At 44.0% G+C, this 14,817-nt stretch overlaps 1 protein-coding gene across 1 annotated transcript; it reads left to right on the top strand.

The window, feature by feature from the left end:
- Positions 1-319: 319 nt before the first annotated feature.
- hsp90b1 (heat shock protein 90, beta (grp94), member 1) lies at positions 320-14,629 on the top strand. The gene is made up of 18 exons (XM_056277920.1): positions 320-475; positions 1,444-1,546; positions 2,663-2,804; positions 3,595-3,711; positions 4,776-5,107; positions 5,410-5,521; positions 7,335-7,463; positions 7,589-7,705; positions 8,576-8,713; positions 8,807-8,884; positions 8,996-9,061; positions 9,783-10,052; positions 11,146-11,391; positions 12,015-12,151; positions 12,264-12,342; positions 12,860-13,015; positions 13,647-13,739; positions 13,845-14,629. Exons 1-18 carry the CDS (start codon positions 427-429, stop codon positions 13,869-13,871), a joined length of 2,391 nt encoding a protein of 796 aa, XP_056133895.1. The 5' UTR covers positions 320-426; the 3' UTR covers positions 13,872-14,629.
- Positions 14,630-14,817: the final 188 nt, after the last annotated feature.

Below are 14,817 nucleotides of genomic sequence, written 5' to 3'. Positions count from 1 at the left end.
CCCTTATATCACAACCAAGGGACTCACGGGTGTGGGGTACGTATCCTATAGATGATACAACATTTGCCAGCACACCTCTCTCGTGCTTCAGGTCGACGTGATATTTAATGCCGGCGTGTGTTTAACATGTTTATCGACCAATAGTGTGTAGCCACGAACTGACCGTGCGAGGCTTGAACATGTAAGTTCCCAATTGGACGACAGCTGGCACCGGACGCGCTGCCATTGGTTCCTTGTGGTGCGTGGGGAGTAGCGATTGGGCCGACGGTTAGAGCCCCGCCTCCGGAAACGGGATTCGATAAAGCAGCCTCCCATTCATCCAGTCGCCCACAGTACGCCGCACGCAGTCCTCGCAGCTGGGTCGTGGGTGTAGTCGCGTAGCCAGGGGGAGTTATTAGCGTTTAGCCGGACTATTCTTCAGCCATCATGAAGCGGTTGTGGATACTGGGGCTGCTTTGCGCTCTTCTGGCATTCAGTAAGTAGCGGGTTTTCATACTTCGTGCGTATGCGAACGCCTCCGCAGAACTGATTTGGCGCTCGCGTCATAATGTATAGAAAAGGGGCCCAGTCGCGGGTTTATTACGTCATATAGCGTCGTTCCACCTTTTAAGAGGGTGCGATTGTGCTTGTGGTGTAAACGGGAATGGTGCACGGTATTCCTTAATGCATCCCAACTTCCCTTTTTTTGTGTGGGTCGGAGCCCCCATAGGCTTCCTTGACTGACCATCTTAAATTGGGATGAAGACGTGTCGCCATTAAATGTTTCCTGTCGAACACATGGCTACATGGGAGTTTAAATTGCTCTTTAAATGTAGCTGTCAAATTGGGTTTCCTTTGAACTTCTTTTGTTCACTTTTGAGAATGAATGAATGAAACATTGCATTGCTTGAAGTTGATCTCAGTACCTGGAGAATCTGGGGGGGGGGGGGGGGCGGTGCAGTGTTTAAAAGTCTTGTCCTTTTTAGCAGCCAAGGACTCAACATACTGTCTTTTTGAAACACTGTAATTCATTTAGTCAGACAAGGTATCGCTTGTTTCAGATTGAGGATATCTCGGTTTGGTTTGAACCTTTTTGTGTGAATGCATGTGACGTGTGGACACAGTAACACAATTAGTGATTCACCTCCTCTATGAAACGGTGCCATGACCTGCATGGAGAGAGGGCTTGCAAGTTCTTCCCCGCTGTGGAGTTAATATTATTTGTTTCACTCTGTGTGGGGATGGTTGTCATGAGTCCCTTGACTCATTTGATATTTCTCAATATGCAAATTAGATTCTTGCACACTGTTTTCTAGATATTCTCAAGACACTATAGTAGTTGTCCTTCTTGAGGATGTTCTGCTTATTTTGATAAGAATAACTAAGTAAAATTAACAAGGCCTTGCAATGTGTTGAATGCAAAGTGTGTTGGTTTGGGGCTGATCTGTGTGGTCTCATCACCAGCGTCGGTCAGAGCAGAGGACGAGCCCGACATTGATGGGACGGTGGATGAAGACCTGGGCAAAAGCAGAGACGGGTCCCGAACGGATGATGAAATTGTCCAGAGGTCAGTGTCCTCCCCTGGAAAACACACATGCCATGTAGTATATGAACTCGAGACATTTTTCCAGTCGTGTGTGGTTAATTACAAGGTATAGATTCAGAAAATGACATCAGTTCTGTTATATTAAGCATTCCTGTTTGCTGATAAGGCAAAAATTAGACTGCCAGTAGTGAAGTTGAATCCAAGGGCTCTTGCATACTTAGGCCTAACCTCAAACAGAATGGTATCTTGGATCTGATCTTATGTAAATCCCACAGGGCGAGTCCTTCGCATGCAGGCTGCTTCCAGACACACAAACCACTTTATGCAGGGTTGTATTCATGTAAAAACAGCGTAAGATTAGCTGGTACGGTAGCAGCAACATTATAACTTAACACCCTGAAGCTCTCCCTACTGAAGTTCGATGGGTTCTCTCCCCCCCTGTGTTTTTTTTAAAAAAAATTTTTATCTTGATTCACCTTGTTTGTTCCTGTCCTCGAATGTTGTTTTTTTTTTCCATTTTGGGGGGTTTTCCAATTCAAAATGCTGTAAAGGTGTGAATGTTTCATTAGTGTTGCCAAATCGGTCTTTATGTACAATCAGAAAAGATCAAATGCAATAAGGAGAATGAGAAGGAAAACAAGCAAGAAGGACCTGGGTTCAAGCCCCGGGGCAGTCCAACCTTGGGGGTCATCCCGGGTCGTCCTCTGTGTGGAGTTTGCATGTTCTCCCCGTGTCTGCGTGGGTTTCCTCCGGGGGCTCCGGTTCCTCCCACAGTCCAAAGACATGTAGGTCAAGTGAATTGGCCGTACTAAATTGTCCCTAGTTGTGAATGTGTGTGTTTGTTGGCCCTGTGGTGGCCTGGCGGCCTGTCCAGGGTGTCCTCTCCCCGCCAGCCGCCCAAAGACTGCTGGGATAGGCTCCAGCATCCCCGCGACCCTCAGAGCAGGATAAGCGGTTTGGATAGTGGATGGATGGAGAAGGAAAACGGTGTTTGGCACTTGTATTGAAGCAAAAGAGGGGTTTTGTTCAAACAGGATTTTTTTTGGGGGGGGGGGGGGTGTGAACTCTTTCCAACCAAATTAAAGATTAGTGTTATTAATAGACATTCCTTTTTTTTTTTTTTTCCCTTCTTTCCAGGGAAGAGGAAGCCATCCAACTGGACGGCCTGAATGCGGCTCAGATAAAGGAGATCCGGGAGAAATCGGAAAAGCACGCCTTCCAAGCTGAAGTGAACAGAATGATGAAGCTGATCATCAACTCTCTGTATAAGAACAAAGAGGTGCGTACCCCCAACCAAAACATGCTTCACCTGTTGTGTTGAAAGGGCGTGTGTGCAATTTCTACCTGGACGCTTCACTGACGTGAATTAACGGGTACAAAGCTAAAACGGGCTAAAAAATTACACTTAGAAAAGTAGCAAATACGGGTGTCCGGGTAGCGTAGCGGTCTATTCCAATGCCTACCAACACGGGGATCGCCGGTTCAAATCCCTGTGTTACCTCTGGCTTGGTCGGGCGTCCCTACTGACAGAATTGGCTGTGTCTGCGGGTGGGAAGCCGGGTGTGGGTATGTGTCCTGGTCGCTGCACTAGCGCCTCCTCTGGTCAGTCAAGGCGCCTGTTCAGGGGGGAGGGGGATAGTGTGATCCTCCCACATGCTACGTCCCCCTGGCGAAACTCCTCACTTTCAGGTGAAAAGAAGCGGCTGGTGACTCCACATGTATCGAAGGAGGCATGTGGTAGTCTGCAGCCCTCCCTGAATCGGCAGAGGGGGTGAAGCTGGGACCGGGTCAGCCCAGAGAGCAGGGTGATTGGCCAGGTACAATTGGGGGGGGGGGGATTAAAATTAAAAAAGTAGCAAATACATAAGGCATATTTGCTTCTGCCCTTTGTGAACATTCTCAGTAACTGTCAGCTTGCTGCGATCGCCGTGTAGGTTATTGCCTCGTGCATTGTGTGCTTGTGTGGCCAAATCTTTCATGAATCAGAAACCCCTTTTCAAACTTGTTTTACCGTGTAATCCAGAAATCTTGTTTACCGGCCCATTTTACTAATGTTTGTGCATTTCCAGATCTTCCTGAGGGAACTGATCTCCAACGCTTCCGACGCCCTGGATAAGATCCGGTTGCTTTCTCTAACCAATGACGACGCGCTTGCTGGTAACGAGGAGCTGACTGTTAAAATCAAGGTGGGTCAACGTGACTTTTAGTTTGAGGCGTTGTTCTGCTCCTGGGGCCCGTCGTGTACGTGACCGCCCCTTAATATCTGTCATCTGTACATAGGACGTGATGGACAAATTCTGAATTTTAGACACGTGGCAAACCCAAAAGGGGTCAATGGTTCATGCAGTGTGCTGAAACCACCCATCATAAAACTGGTTTGCAGCGAATGCATCCGAACTGCGTCACTGCACCTGAAGAGACACATGGAGTTCAGAAGTGAAACTTGGTTCTGAGATTATAGATTGTTGCATTTGCATTGCAAATGGCACAGCTGCAGTATCGCCTGTTTATCATTACGGAAGTAGACGGCAAACAATTGCCCCTTTGGCTCATGTGGTAGATGATGCTTAATGGCTATGAACCCGACTCCATAATATGCAGCGCATCATTAACGTTGACCTCAGATGTCCATGTGAAAACTTGCCACAATAGCGTCGGTGATGGGAATTTGCCCCCGTAGTCTTTCACTGCACTCGGACATCAAACATGTGCACTGTGGATCAACACAAACAAACTGAACGGGATTTTTTTTTTCTTGTGTTCTTCATTAACAAAAGATGACATTTTAAATTGCCATACAAATTGGGAGTAGCATCCACCAGGCCTTTTGTCTTCTGAGGGTGACGGGATGTAACATCGCATCACTACCTGTGTGACATCGATACTTCCTGCCAGTGTACTTTCCAGTAAACCAGCCATTAGAATAGGCAAATTGAGATGAATGTGTCATTGCATCTCAAACGGCCCAACCATTACATAATAATAATTAACATGGTAACACATTTATGCAGCTTTAATGTTGCTGCTCAATCTGTATTTCATACAAATTAAAACAAAATCATGTGGAAATATTACCTAAGAATAGCAATATCTATTCATAGATTTTTCCCTTTTCAATATCTCAATTTACCTTTCCCTTTGGCTGCACTTGGTAAAACATCCACATGTTATTCTGCTAGTGCATGCATTGCAAATATAGTGCAAAAAAAATGTTTTTGTAAAATGTCGTGTTGTCTGTGTCCCTATCCAGGCCGACAAGGAGAAGAACATGCTCCACATTACTGACACCGGCGTCGGCATGACCAAAGACGACCTGGTAAAGAACCTAGGCACCATCGCGAAGTCCGGCACCAGCGAGTTCCTCAGCAAGATGACGGATATGCAGACGGAGGGGCAGTCCACCACCGAGCTGATTGGCCAGTTCGGCGTGGGCTTCTATTCCTCCTTCCTGGTGGCCGACAAGGTCATCGTGGCGTCCAAGCACAACAACGGCACCCAGCACATCTGGGAGTCCGACTCCAACCAGTTCTCTGTCATCGAGGACCCCCGTGGGGATACCCTGGGCCGAGGCACCACCGTCACGTGAGTTGTAAATGGCAGCTGTTTCAAGTATGAAGACCCGGGTCTGTTTTATCGACATTGTATTCGTTTTTTATGGATGCTTAAATTGGGTTACTTGCATGACCAGTAAACCCAGGGCCCTTAAAACCATCACAAAACATCTTCAGATTGCCCCAGTTCAGTTTCTTGCTGAGGATCACATTCTGTCATATAATGGTAATTCAGTGATGTTGGAAAAGCTAAAGCAATAGCTGCTGTTTTTTATAAAACACAAGTGTATATATTTTTTTTTTTTTCTTTAACACATTGGTATCTTCCTCCAGTTTGGTCATGAAGGAAGAGGCGTCAGACTTCTTGGAGTTGGAAACCATCAAGCAGCTTGTCAAAAAATATTCCCAGTTCATCAACTTCCCCATCTACGTATGGAGCAGCAAGGTGAGAGCCCGCCACATGGTGTGTGTGTGTGTATGTGTCTCTCTCTGTCTCTCTCTCTCATACTAAAAGGGTAACGGTCATGATTTTCATCATTATGTATAAGTATCCATCAGCAGCCATAATAATGAGCAGTCTTCTGTGTCTCTTAATCAGTGCCAAATTTGTGTCCGCTTGTGACATCACAGGCGGACGAACAGTGAATGTACTTCCTGGTTTGCTGATAGATTGTATACAAGAGAATGCAAATAATAACGCTACATTAAACGGCTGCAGAACTTACGTTGTAGACCAGGGGTTTTCAAAGTGTAGGAAAGTCAGCCTCCCCTCAGAGAACATAAAAACAGCTGCGCCCCCCCCCCCTTCATTATTGCTATTATTACTATTATTGTTGTTGCTATAATGCAGTGGTTCTCAACCTTTTTGGGGTCCTGGACCCCCTGCGTATTTTTGATCTACCCTGAGGACCCCTCCACCTGATCTTGGGGGAGGGGGGTTGCAATTTGATAGAAACGGTAGAAACTGCATTTTAAATTGCATTATAGCATTTATTCACTCTTTGGGGCAAAAATAAGAGCTTTCAGTTGTAACTTAGATATAGTTAACAAAACAGAATTCTTATGCAGTAACTTTCAGATATATGTAACAAAACAGAATATGTATTCAGTAACTTTCAGATATATGTAACAAAACAGAATATGTATTCAGTAACTTTCAGATATATGTAACAAAACAGAATATGTATTCAGTAACTTTCAGATATATGTAACAACAGAATTTTTATGCAGTAACTTTTAACAATGCAAACGGGAGCGAGATCGCTTATTAAATTACACTTGTGAAACAGATGTAATTAGAGAAAAAAGTCCTGTTACCCTTTATAGTTTAGGTAGATAAAGGTCTCAGTCACATTTGAGTAAAATAATCCTATTTCTATTAATAGCATAGGATCTTTTTTTTTAAGATATTTTATTTTCACGGACCCCTTGCAATTACACCACGGACCACTAGGGGTCCGCGGACCCCCGGTTAAGAAACACTGCTATAATGTTCCACTCGGGTATAAAAACGGGTTTCAACAATAAATGATATATCTTTGAAGATGATCTTTTATTTTTTTTAAAACATCTTTTTCAAACATGTTCAAATGTTACTAAAAGTCGATCCATTTTGCTCCAAGCATTGCTGAAGTTAACTAAATTTAGCTAGATGTTTACGGTTACTTTTTCTTCACGGTTTTTTTTTCTCACGCTGCACCTCACCTGAAGCTCTCTGGCGCCCCCCAGGGGAGGCGCGCCTCACACTTTGAAAACCCCTGTTGTAGACACTTTTAAAACAATTGTGGCGGCGTGTCATAGATGCAAAAGACTGCTCAATATATTTATGAGTGTGAAACGTACCATATTTCCTGGACTAAGCAAAAACAAGTCGCTCAAGTCGCATTTATATGGCGTACAGTATTTTTAATTGACTCAATATTAAACAGTGCCATCTAGTGGCCTTAGTTGAAATGCAGTGTATTCGTCCGACAAAATTCGATTGTACAAGTTGCGTTTGAATATATAAATCAGGACCAGCCAGATGAGTTTAAAAAAAAACGGTGTCTTATACTCCAGCAAATAAAGCAATGAGATAATACTGAAGATCATGACTGTTCCCCTTAACGTCTGTCCACTAGCCTGTCTAATAAATCATAGTCCTCTGAAAAACTTTTCCTGTAGTTCTGCATATGGGAAGCAGTATGTTGATTTATTGAAAAGCATTCATACAAAGATGTCAGCTGATGTGGATTTGATCCGTGTCCCTGTCTCCACAGACTGAGACGGTAGAAGAACCTATTGAGGAGGAGGATGCAGAGGCAGAGAAGAAGGATGAAGATGCCACAGAGGAGGAGGCTGAGGTGGAGGAAGAGGATGAAGACAAGGACAAGCCAAAGACCAAGAAGGCAGGCGGCCGTTTTCTGTCCCCCTCAAACTACACAATCAATATGCTCGACTAAGGGAGTGGGGGCAAAGGAACATATGTTGGTGTTTCTAACGTGTGTTGTTGTGTTTTGTATCTTTTTAAAAGGTGGAGAAGACTGTGTGGGACTGGGAGCTGATGAACGACATCAAACCGATCTGGCAGCGGCCGGCCAAAGAGGTGGAGGAGGATGAGTACAAGGCCTTCTACAAGACCTTCGCCAGGGTCGGTGTCCTTTTTGTCTTGTTAATTCTCATAATAAGGCTCTTATTTGTTACCTAAGTCAGTTTGCACTTACAATTTAACTTGGTGGGATGGTCAATTAATAGAAACACATGGACATAACAAATCAGGCTAGAGTAGAAAATGGAAGAATGTCAATTCAAAGAAAAAAGTTTATAAGTCGGCAAGAGTCTGATGAAGGTGTTAACAGGAAAAGGAAATCGCTCTCATAATTGGTGTTTCTGGATAGGCCAAAATGAGTCCATGTTTATGACTGCTCTGTAAAGTTTGTGGACTGAAATTTGCACCCCAGAGCTTTCTCTTCTGTGTTCCCTTAATTTGGCTGCACCTCAGCTTTTAACTATCGATAAATGAAACTTGTGTCCAGTTGTAGACTGGTTAAGGTAGTGCATAACTTGCTTTTCCAGAGAATCATGACCTCTAATTTAAGGTCAGTAACTATAAATGTAGTCTGAAAATTGATCGGGGATATTAATGGTCATTCCCCTGTAAATATGCACCCTGCTGAATTGCCCTTTAGCAAGACACCTGACTAGTCTCCCTCATCTCCATGGGCCGCTGTTCTTCTTGCTAACCTCCCCCAGATAATGGCTAACGCATGTCATTTTAACAGATAATTCCAATATGCATAGAATATCAACCTGATATGCATAGTTGGTTTAGCCGCGTGACCAGGGCTGGTGGAATTTTTTGTATTGCCTTTTTTTACTTGTTATTCTCTTTAGATTTCTTATGTGTTCTTGTGACTGAAGTCAAAAGTCCTTGTAAACTTGCATCAAATGTAAAACGGATCATGGTGAAAGGGACTTTGTTTTCTACTGATAATTGATCTATTTCAACTGTTTCCTGTAGGACTCTGATGAACCCCAGGCCCACATCCACTTCACCGCAGAAGGTGAAGTCACCTTCAAGTCCATCCTCTTCATTCCAGCCTCCGCACCCAGAGGTCTGTTTGACGAATACGGCACGAAGAAGAATGACTTCATCAAGGTACCGCCGACTCTTCCCTGTCTAACCGAATGCTGTGAGTGGAGAGCATATTTTTTCATATCCAATTTTAATCTAAAAATTTTTTTTTTCTAGCTATTTGTTCGTAGAGTGTTCATCACTGACGACTTCCATGACATGATGCCAAAATACCTGAACTTTGTCAAGGGTGTGGTGAGTAATTTTCATAATCTTAAACTGCTTTCTAGTCATTTCTTTAACGTTAAAATATTGGAAGATAAGGATTCGTTGAATATGAGCCTGTTTCTCGCCGTGTCCTTTCAGGTCGACTCTGATGACCTTCCTTTGAATGTATCAAGAGAAACTCTTCAGCAACACAAGCTGCTGAAGGTGAGGCGCCCTTCAATTTGCATCCACACTCTGCTGAAGTGCCATTTAGCAAGACACTGGTCACACTGACGTCAAGCTTTTTTTTTTGTGCAGATTTCAAAGCTGCCAGTTATTGAAAATACACTTAATTTGCTCAAGGGCAAAAACTTGATGTACACAAAGATTGTGGGAGAAGAGTGATCAGCTTTTCTTTTTTTTTTCTATGCTTTGGTGGCAATTGGTTCTTTTCAGTCCTTCTCCTCCTTTTCTATCTTGAATGTTTCTGATGATGTTATCCTACCATATGCTCAATCTTTATAGATAACTTCACACTGAACCTTTTCAGACCTGTTGAATTCCAGTTAGCAGTGATGTTTCAGTGGCTGTTGAATCCTAAAGATAACTGACCATTCAAATTAAAAGGACAGCACTCACAATAAGGGACCCTGTTGCTAGCGCTGTCCTCTTCATTTGAATAATCTTAACCAGCCTTGGCAAAAGAAAACTCGCCCGAGTCTCATTTTTAACTTTTCTGACTTCTCAAAAGTTGGCTCCAAATTTGCTTAATGTTTTGGTTGGACGCGTGGCAGATGAATCGCTCCACATGTGCTGTTCTGTAGAGGACTCTGAATAAAATATCTTCCGAGTCTCTGACAAAGATCTGACAGTTCCTTACATTTCCACCCTACTCGACTCGGTTGCAGCATACCTTGACAAGTCCTCCCCTTGTTAATTAATCCAGGTCATCCGTAAGAAGCTGGTCCGTAAGACCCTGGACATGATCAAGAAGATCGCTGAGGAGCACTACAACGACAAGTTCTGGAAGGAGTTCGGCACCAATATCAAGCTGGGCGTGATCGAGGACCACTCCAACCGGACCCGTCTGGCCAAGCTGCTGCGCTTCCAGACCTCCCACGGTGAGACGGGCATAACCAGCCTGGAGCAATACGTGGAGCGCATGAAGGAGAAGCAGGACAAGATCTACTTCATGGCTGGCACCAGCAGGAAGGAGGTGTGTGTTCTTGTACTTTAATCTTTGTGACGACCAATTCGAGTTTTAAACCGGTCCTCACTTCCTTTAAGGGTCTATTTTAGGATTAAGGTTAGACTTAGGATCAGGTTAAGGCATGTAGTTCTGATGGTTAAGGGCTAGGGAATGAATGGAGTCAATGAGGGGACTCTCACTGAGATGCAAGTACAAATGTGTGTATACTGTGTACTTTAAATTTCAGGCATTTATTGGCTGTTCATATCCAAAGTGACTGATCAGAGAAAAATCTTCATATGTTGAGTTCAGGATGGCACCATGATCCCTTCAAAGAATGTTTAATGGGGCACCCCGGTGGCTCACCTGGTAGAGCACGTACCACATCAGGCTGAGTCCTTACCATAGCGGCCTGGGTTAGAATCCGGCCCTTGCTGCATGTCTCTCGCTCTCTCTCTACTATCGCTATCAAAGGCGAAAAATGCCAAAATCTTTATTAAAAAAAAAAAAAGGCAAAACAGAGTTTAATGGCGTTTTTGATGGGATCAAGTTGCCATCCTGAACTCTTTGGCTCAACTTATGATTATTTCCTAGGAGTGAGAGCATCCCTTCAGCAGTCTGATTAAGTTTACATCCTTCATCTTCAACCTTCATCTTTAATGAAACACTAAGTCACATAGGGCAGGAAGCAGGTGTTGCAATGGCGCCCTCTATAGGTTGAACATTTTAACTAGGTTGCATTGCTGAACACACCCCAATTATGTCACTACCTGTATTTCCTCAGGTGAAAAATAACTTATTGAATCTAAGATTGTACATACTTACTTACTATATACATGATTGTCAATTTGATTGTACTTGTAAAAAAAAATCTAGTGATAACACTTCTTGGTGTATTGACTCCCCGGTGGGTATAATTTGATCTGTATAAACTCAAGAACATTTCATTAACGCATGGAAAAATTGCAGTGTAGCTTGAAATTTTTAATTTTCGTGCAAAATATGACAATGTTGGTCATTTCAATGCTTGGACACCAGAGATTCTGTATCAAAATAGAAATGATGTCTTCATATCACACAGCTCGCCAAGTCTAGCATCTTTCTCTCTCTGTAAATCCAGGCCGAGGCCTCCCCCTTCGTAGAGAGGCTTCTGAAGAAGGGCTATGAGGTGATTTACCTGACGGAGCCTGTGGATGAGTACTGCATTCAGGCTCTGCCAGAGTTCGATGGCAAGCGCTTCCAGAACGTAGCCAAGGAGGGGGTGAAGTTTGACGAGAGCGAGAAGGCCAAGGAGAAGAGGGAGGCCCTGGAGAAGGAATTCGAACCCCTGACCACCTGGATGAAGGAGAAGGCCCTGAAAGACATGGTCTGTCTGAGACCGTCTGTTTTACATTTGTTTATTTGGCTGATGCTTTTGTCCCAAGTGACTTAAGAGTCGGCAGTTGGCAGAGAAGTTAGTGGTACCAAATGACATCATACCGGTCCCTTAGATCAAGAGCCAGTGAATGGGGAAAATCAAATACAAAATAGATGACCATTGTAAAACAGTAAAATTAGGTGTCCGGGTGACGTGGCGGTCTATTCCATTGCCTACCAACACGGGGATCCGCCAGGTCGAATCCCCATGTTGCCTGTATTGGAGTCTGTGTCAGCCATGGACAGGAAAGACCGAATTTTAGCTATGTTACATAAGTGGGGAAAAAAGGCAGTCTTGGTGATTTCTTTACCATGCTTATCAAGAGAGAGGCTGGGATCCAATGTAACACCAAGATTTTTGGCTGCCACACTTCGTGAAATCAGTTGTTGATTATAATTGTTACTTGACGAAATGGTGACCAGTGTGTGTACATGAGCGATGCACCATAGATCCATCTCCTGTTAACTTCTTTGAATGAAACCATCAGCTTGTGTAGTTCATCCTATACCATGTACAGCTGTTAATCTATGAAGAATGCTGATTCCCCCCCCCCCTTTTTATATTTGCCCTAGATTGAGAAGGCTGTGCTGTCCCAGAGGTTGACCAATTCCCCCTGCGCTCTGGTAGCCAGCCAGTACGGCTGGTCAGGAAACATGGAGAGGATCATGAAGGCACAGGCCTACCAGACAGGAAAAGACGTCTCCACAAGGTACACCAGCACTGTTGTCACACTTGCCTCCAAGTGTGAAGTCTTGGGTGACGTTAATTTGCACTTACAAACAGAATTTCAGTATTAATATTTTTTCTTTTCCCCCCCACAGTTATTACGCAGGCCAGAAGAAGACCTTGGAGATCAACCCGAAACATCCTCTCATCAAGGAGATGCTGAAGAGAGTAAATGTAAGCGTTTCTAAAAAGCTTGATCAGAAGATGTTTTGACCTGATACACAGGATAAGATGTTCGAATCCCTTATGCCAACAACATTAGACAACAAGCTAATGCGCTAACACAAGTCATGACACTATACTAACCTGTTCATGGTTACAGTAGAGTGGTGGTTCTCAATCGGGTCCTCCGGTACTACTGATTTTCTGTTCTGCCAGGTAGTCCATTACATTCACCAGTTGAGTCAGGTGACCTAATCACTATTGGTGAATGTAGTTCAATAACTGGTTGAATAGAAAACCAGCAGTGTCAGTTTGATCCCAGGACCTGATCGAGAACTACTCTCGTAGAAGACATCCACCCCCCCTATGGAATATTGAATCTAACGGCCCACCTTACATGCAGCATCCTTTTTAAGCCAGCATTTATGTACATAATTGTGTGACTGAATTCAAGTTTATAAAGTTGACATCTTTTTATGGAAATCATACTTCTACATGCTAATGCTGGATTCGACCTCTCTGTCAACAGACTGACGCGGAGGACCAGACCGCTGGGGACCTGGCTGTCGTCCTGCTTGAGACGGCCACCCTGCGCTCCGGCTACCAGCTGTCCGACACCAAGGCTTACGGAGAACGGATAGAGCGGATGCTCCGACTCAGCATGAACGTGGATCTTGAGGAACAGGTATCTCATCTGGACTTCTTGAAATGACACAACACCATTTCACAACACTTAAAGATATTTCAGACATGTTCATACGCATGCGGACAGCAGGTGAAGGCAGACAGAGTACACCAGAGTTGAGTGGCGTTTTGTCTTTTGAGGAAGGTTTGATTGGCATGTCGATTCCGCTTCGCGTTTCATAAAGTTGCCCTCATTCATACCCGGGAGCTGTCCCACTACAACCACAGTCATGAGCGGCTACCATGGAGCAATACTGAGTTAAGTGCCTTGCTCAAGGGCACTTTAAGAGCAATAGTTAAAGAGAGGTAGTTTTTTTTCCAAACCGCAGCTCCAATCCAGCCAGCAACCTTCCAGTTACAAACCCCCTCTTTTAATCAAAAGGCTTTTGTTCCATTATTCTTAAAAGCAGGGCACATTCAGCAAAACTTCTAATAGTCAAGTGATGTTCTTTATCATTTATTTTTTTTTAAAAATCGGATTCAGTTTATGCAACTTCACAGTAAATGTTTTTCTCATCTTTTTAAGTCATATTCCCATGCAAAACACATTTCATTACAATTTAATGTAGAAAATGTGCAATTTGAATAAGGTTTGACTCATTGATTGAATTGACTAAATATTCTGACTTTAGGTGGAGGAGGAGCCCGAAGAAGAACCAGAGGAGCAGGCAGAGGAGGAAACGGAGGGTGAGGAGGAAATTCAGGCAGAGGAAGACAAGGACGAGGTGAGCAGGGAGACATTTTAACAGGGGGGATGTGGGTAAAAGTGTAGTAACCATATAAAATGCTGTTCATACTGACCAAACAATATGTCCTCTCATTTTTTCTAGCGTGCCAGTACAAAAATTGAACTGTGAAGGACATGGAGAGAAGGGCTGGAGGGGATGGGGCTTGATGACTGAATCGTGGGGATGGAGTTTAGACTGGTGTCATGGTGGACGGACCATCTTGACCATGGATGTATTATAGTAGAACTGGATACCGGATCTAAAAAATGGCGCCTGTTCATTCCGATGAGAATTGCTTGCCTGGCACATATGCCGAAAAAGTTTCTGGCTTCCGGGTTACTTCCGGATACATGGGGCCCGCTGAATATGTGCATTAGTGTTATCCCATCATACCTCTAGGCTGTGAGAACGGCTCGTACACAGCCGTGCTGTCATGTGGGGTTTTTTCAATGCAATACCGGGAGTGACCACTGGAAAAAAATTGCTGCAAGGCTGAGCAGCGGCACCATATCAAATCAAAGCAATTTTATTTGTATAGCCCAATATTACAAATTTGCCTCAGTGGGCTTAACAGCAACACAACAGCCTGTCTTTAGACCCTCTCATCGGATAAGCAACAACTCCCTAAAAAAAAAAAACCTTTAACAGGGAGAAAAAATAGGAAGAAACCTCAGCGAGAGCAACAGAGGAGGGATCTGTCCTAAGACGGACAACGTGCAATGGATGTTGTGTTCACGCAGTTTACATAAAACAACATTAAAAGATAACAGAATTATAATGGACATAACATGTATGAAGAACATGATGCCAAGCAGTGTCTACATGCCAACGGAGCAGTCCAGGACCCAAGCCACGCGACCAGCATCATCATGTAAAAAAAAGAAAAACTTATGTGAGGAGAGGAAGGGCAGGCAGCATCCAAATGGCGACCACCGTCACCACGGAGACCTGGGAGGAGACCCGACTGCACATGCACGCACCACATCCAGTTCTACTTTAATACATCCATGATACTGGGGAGGGGGGGAATTTAAAGGAACAAGATGGGAATTTTTTTACAGCGCTGCTTGTTTGT

Source organism: Lampris incognitus, chromosome 3 (assembly GCF_029633865.1).
Source record: "Lampris incognitus isolate fLamInc1 chromosome 3, fLamInc1.hap2, whole genome shotgun sequence".
Classification (NCBI taxonomy): domain Eukaryota; kingdom Metazoa; phylum Chordata; class Actinopteri; order Lampriformes; family Lampridae; genus Lampris; species Lampris incognitus.
The sequence above is the reverse complement of the archived record's forward strand: the minus strand, read 5'-3'. Positions and strand labels throughout refer to the sequence as shown.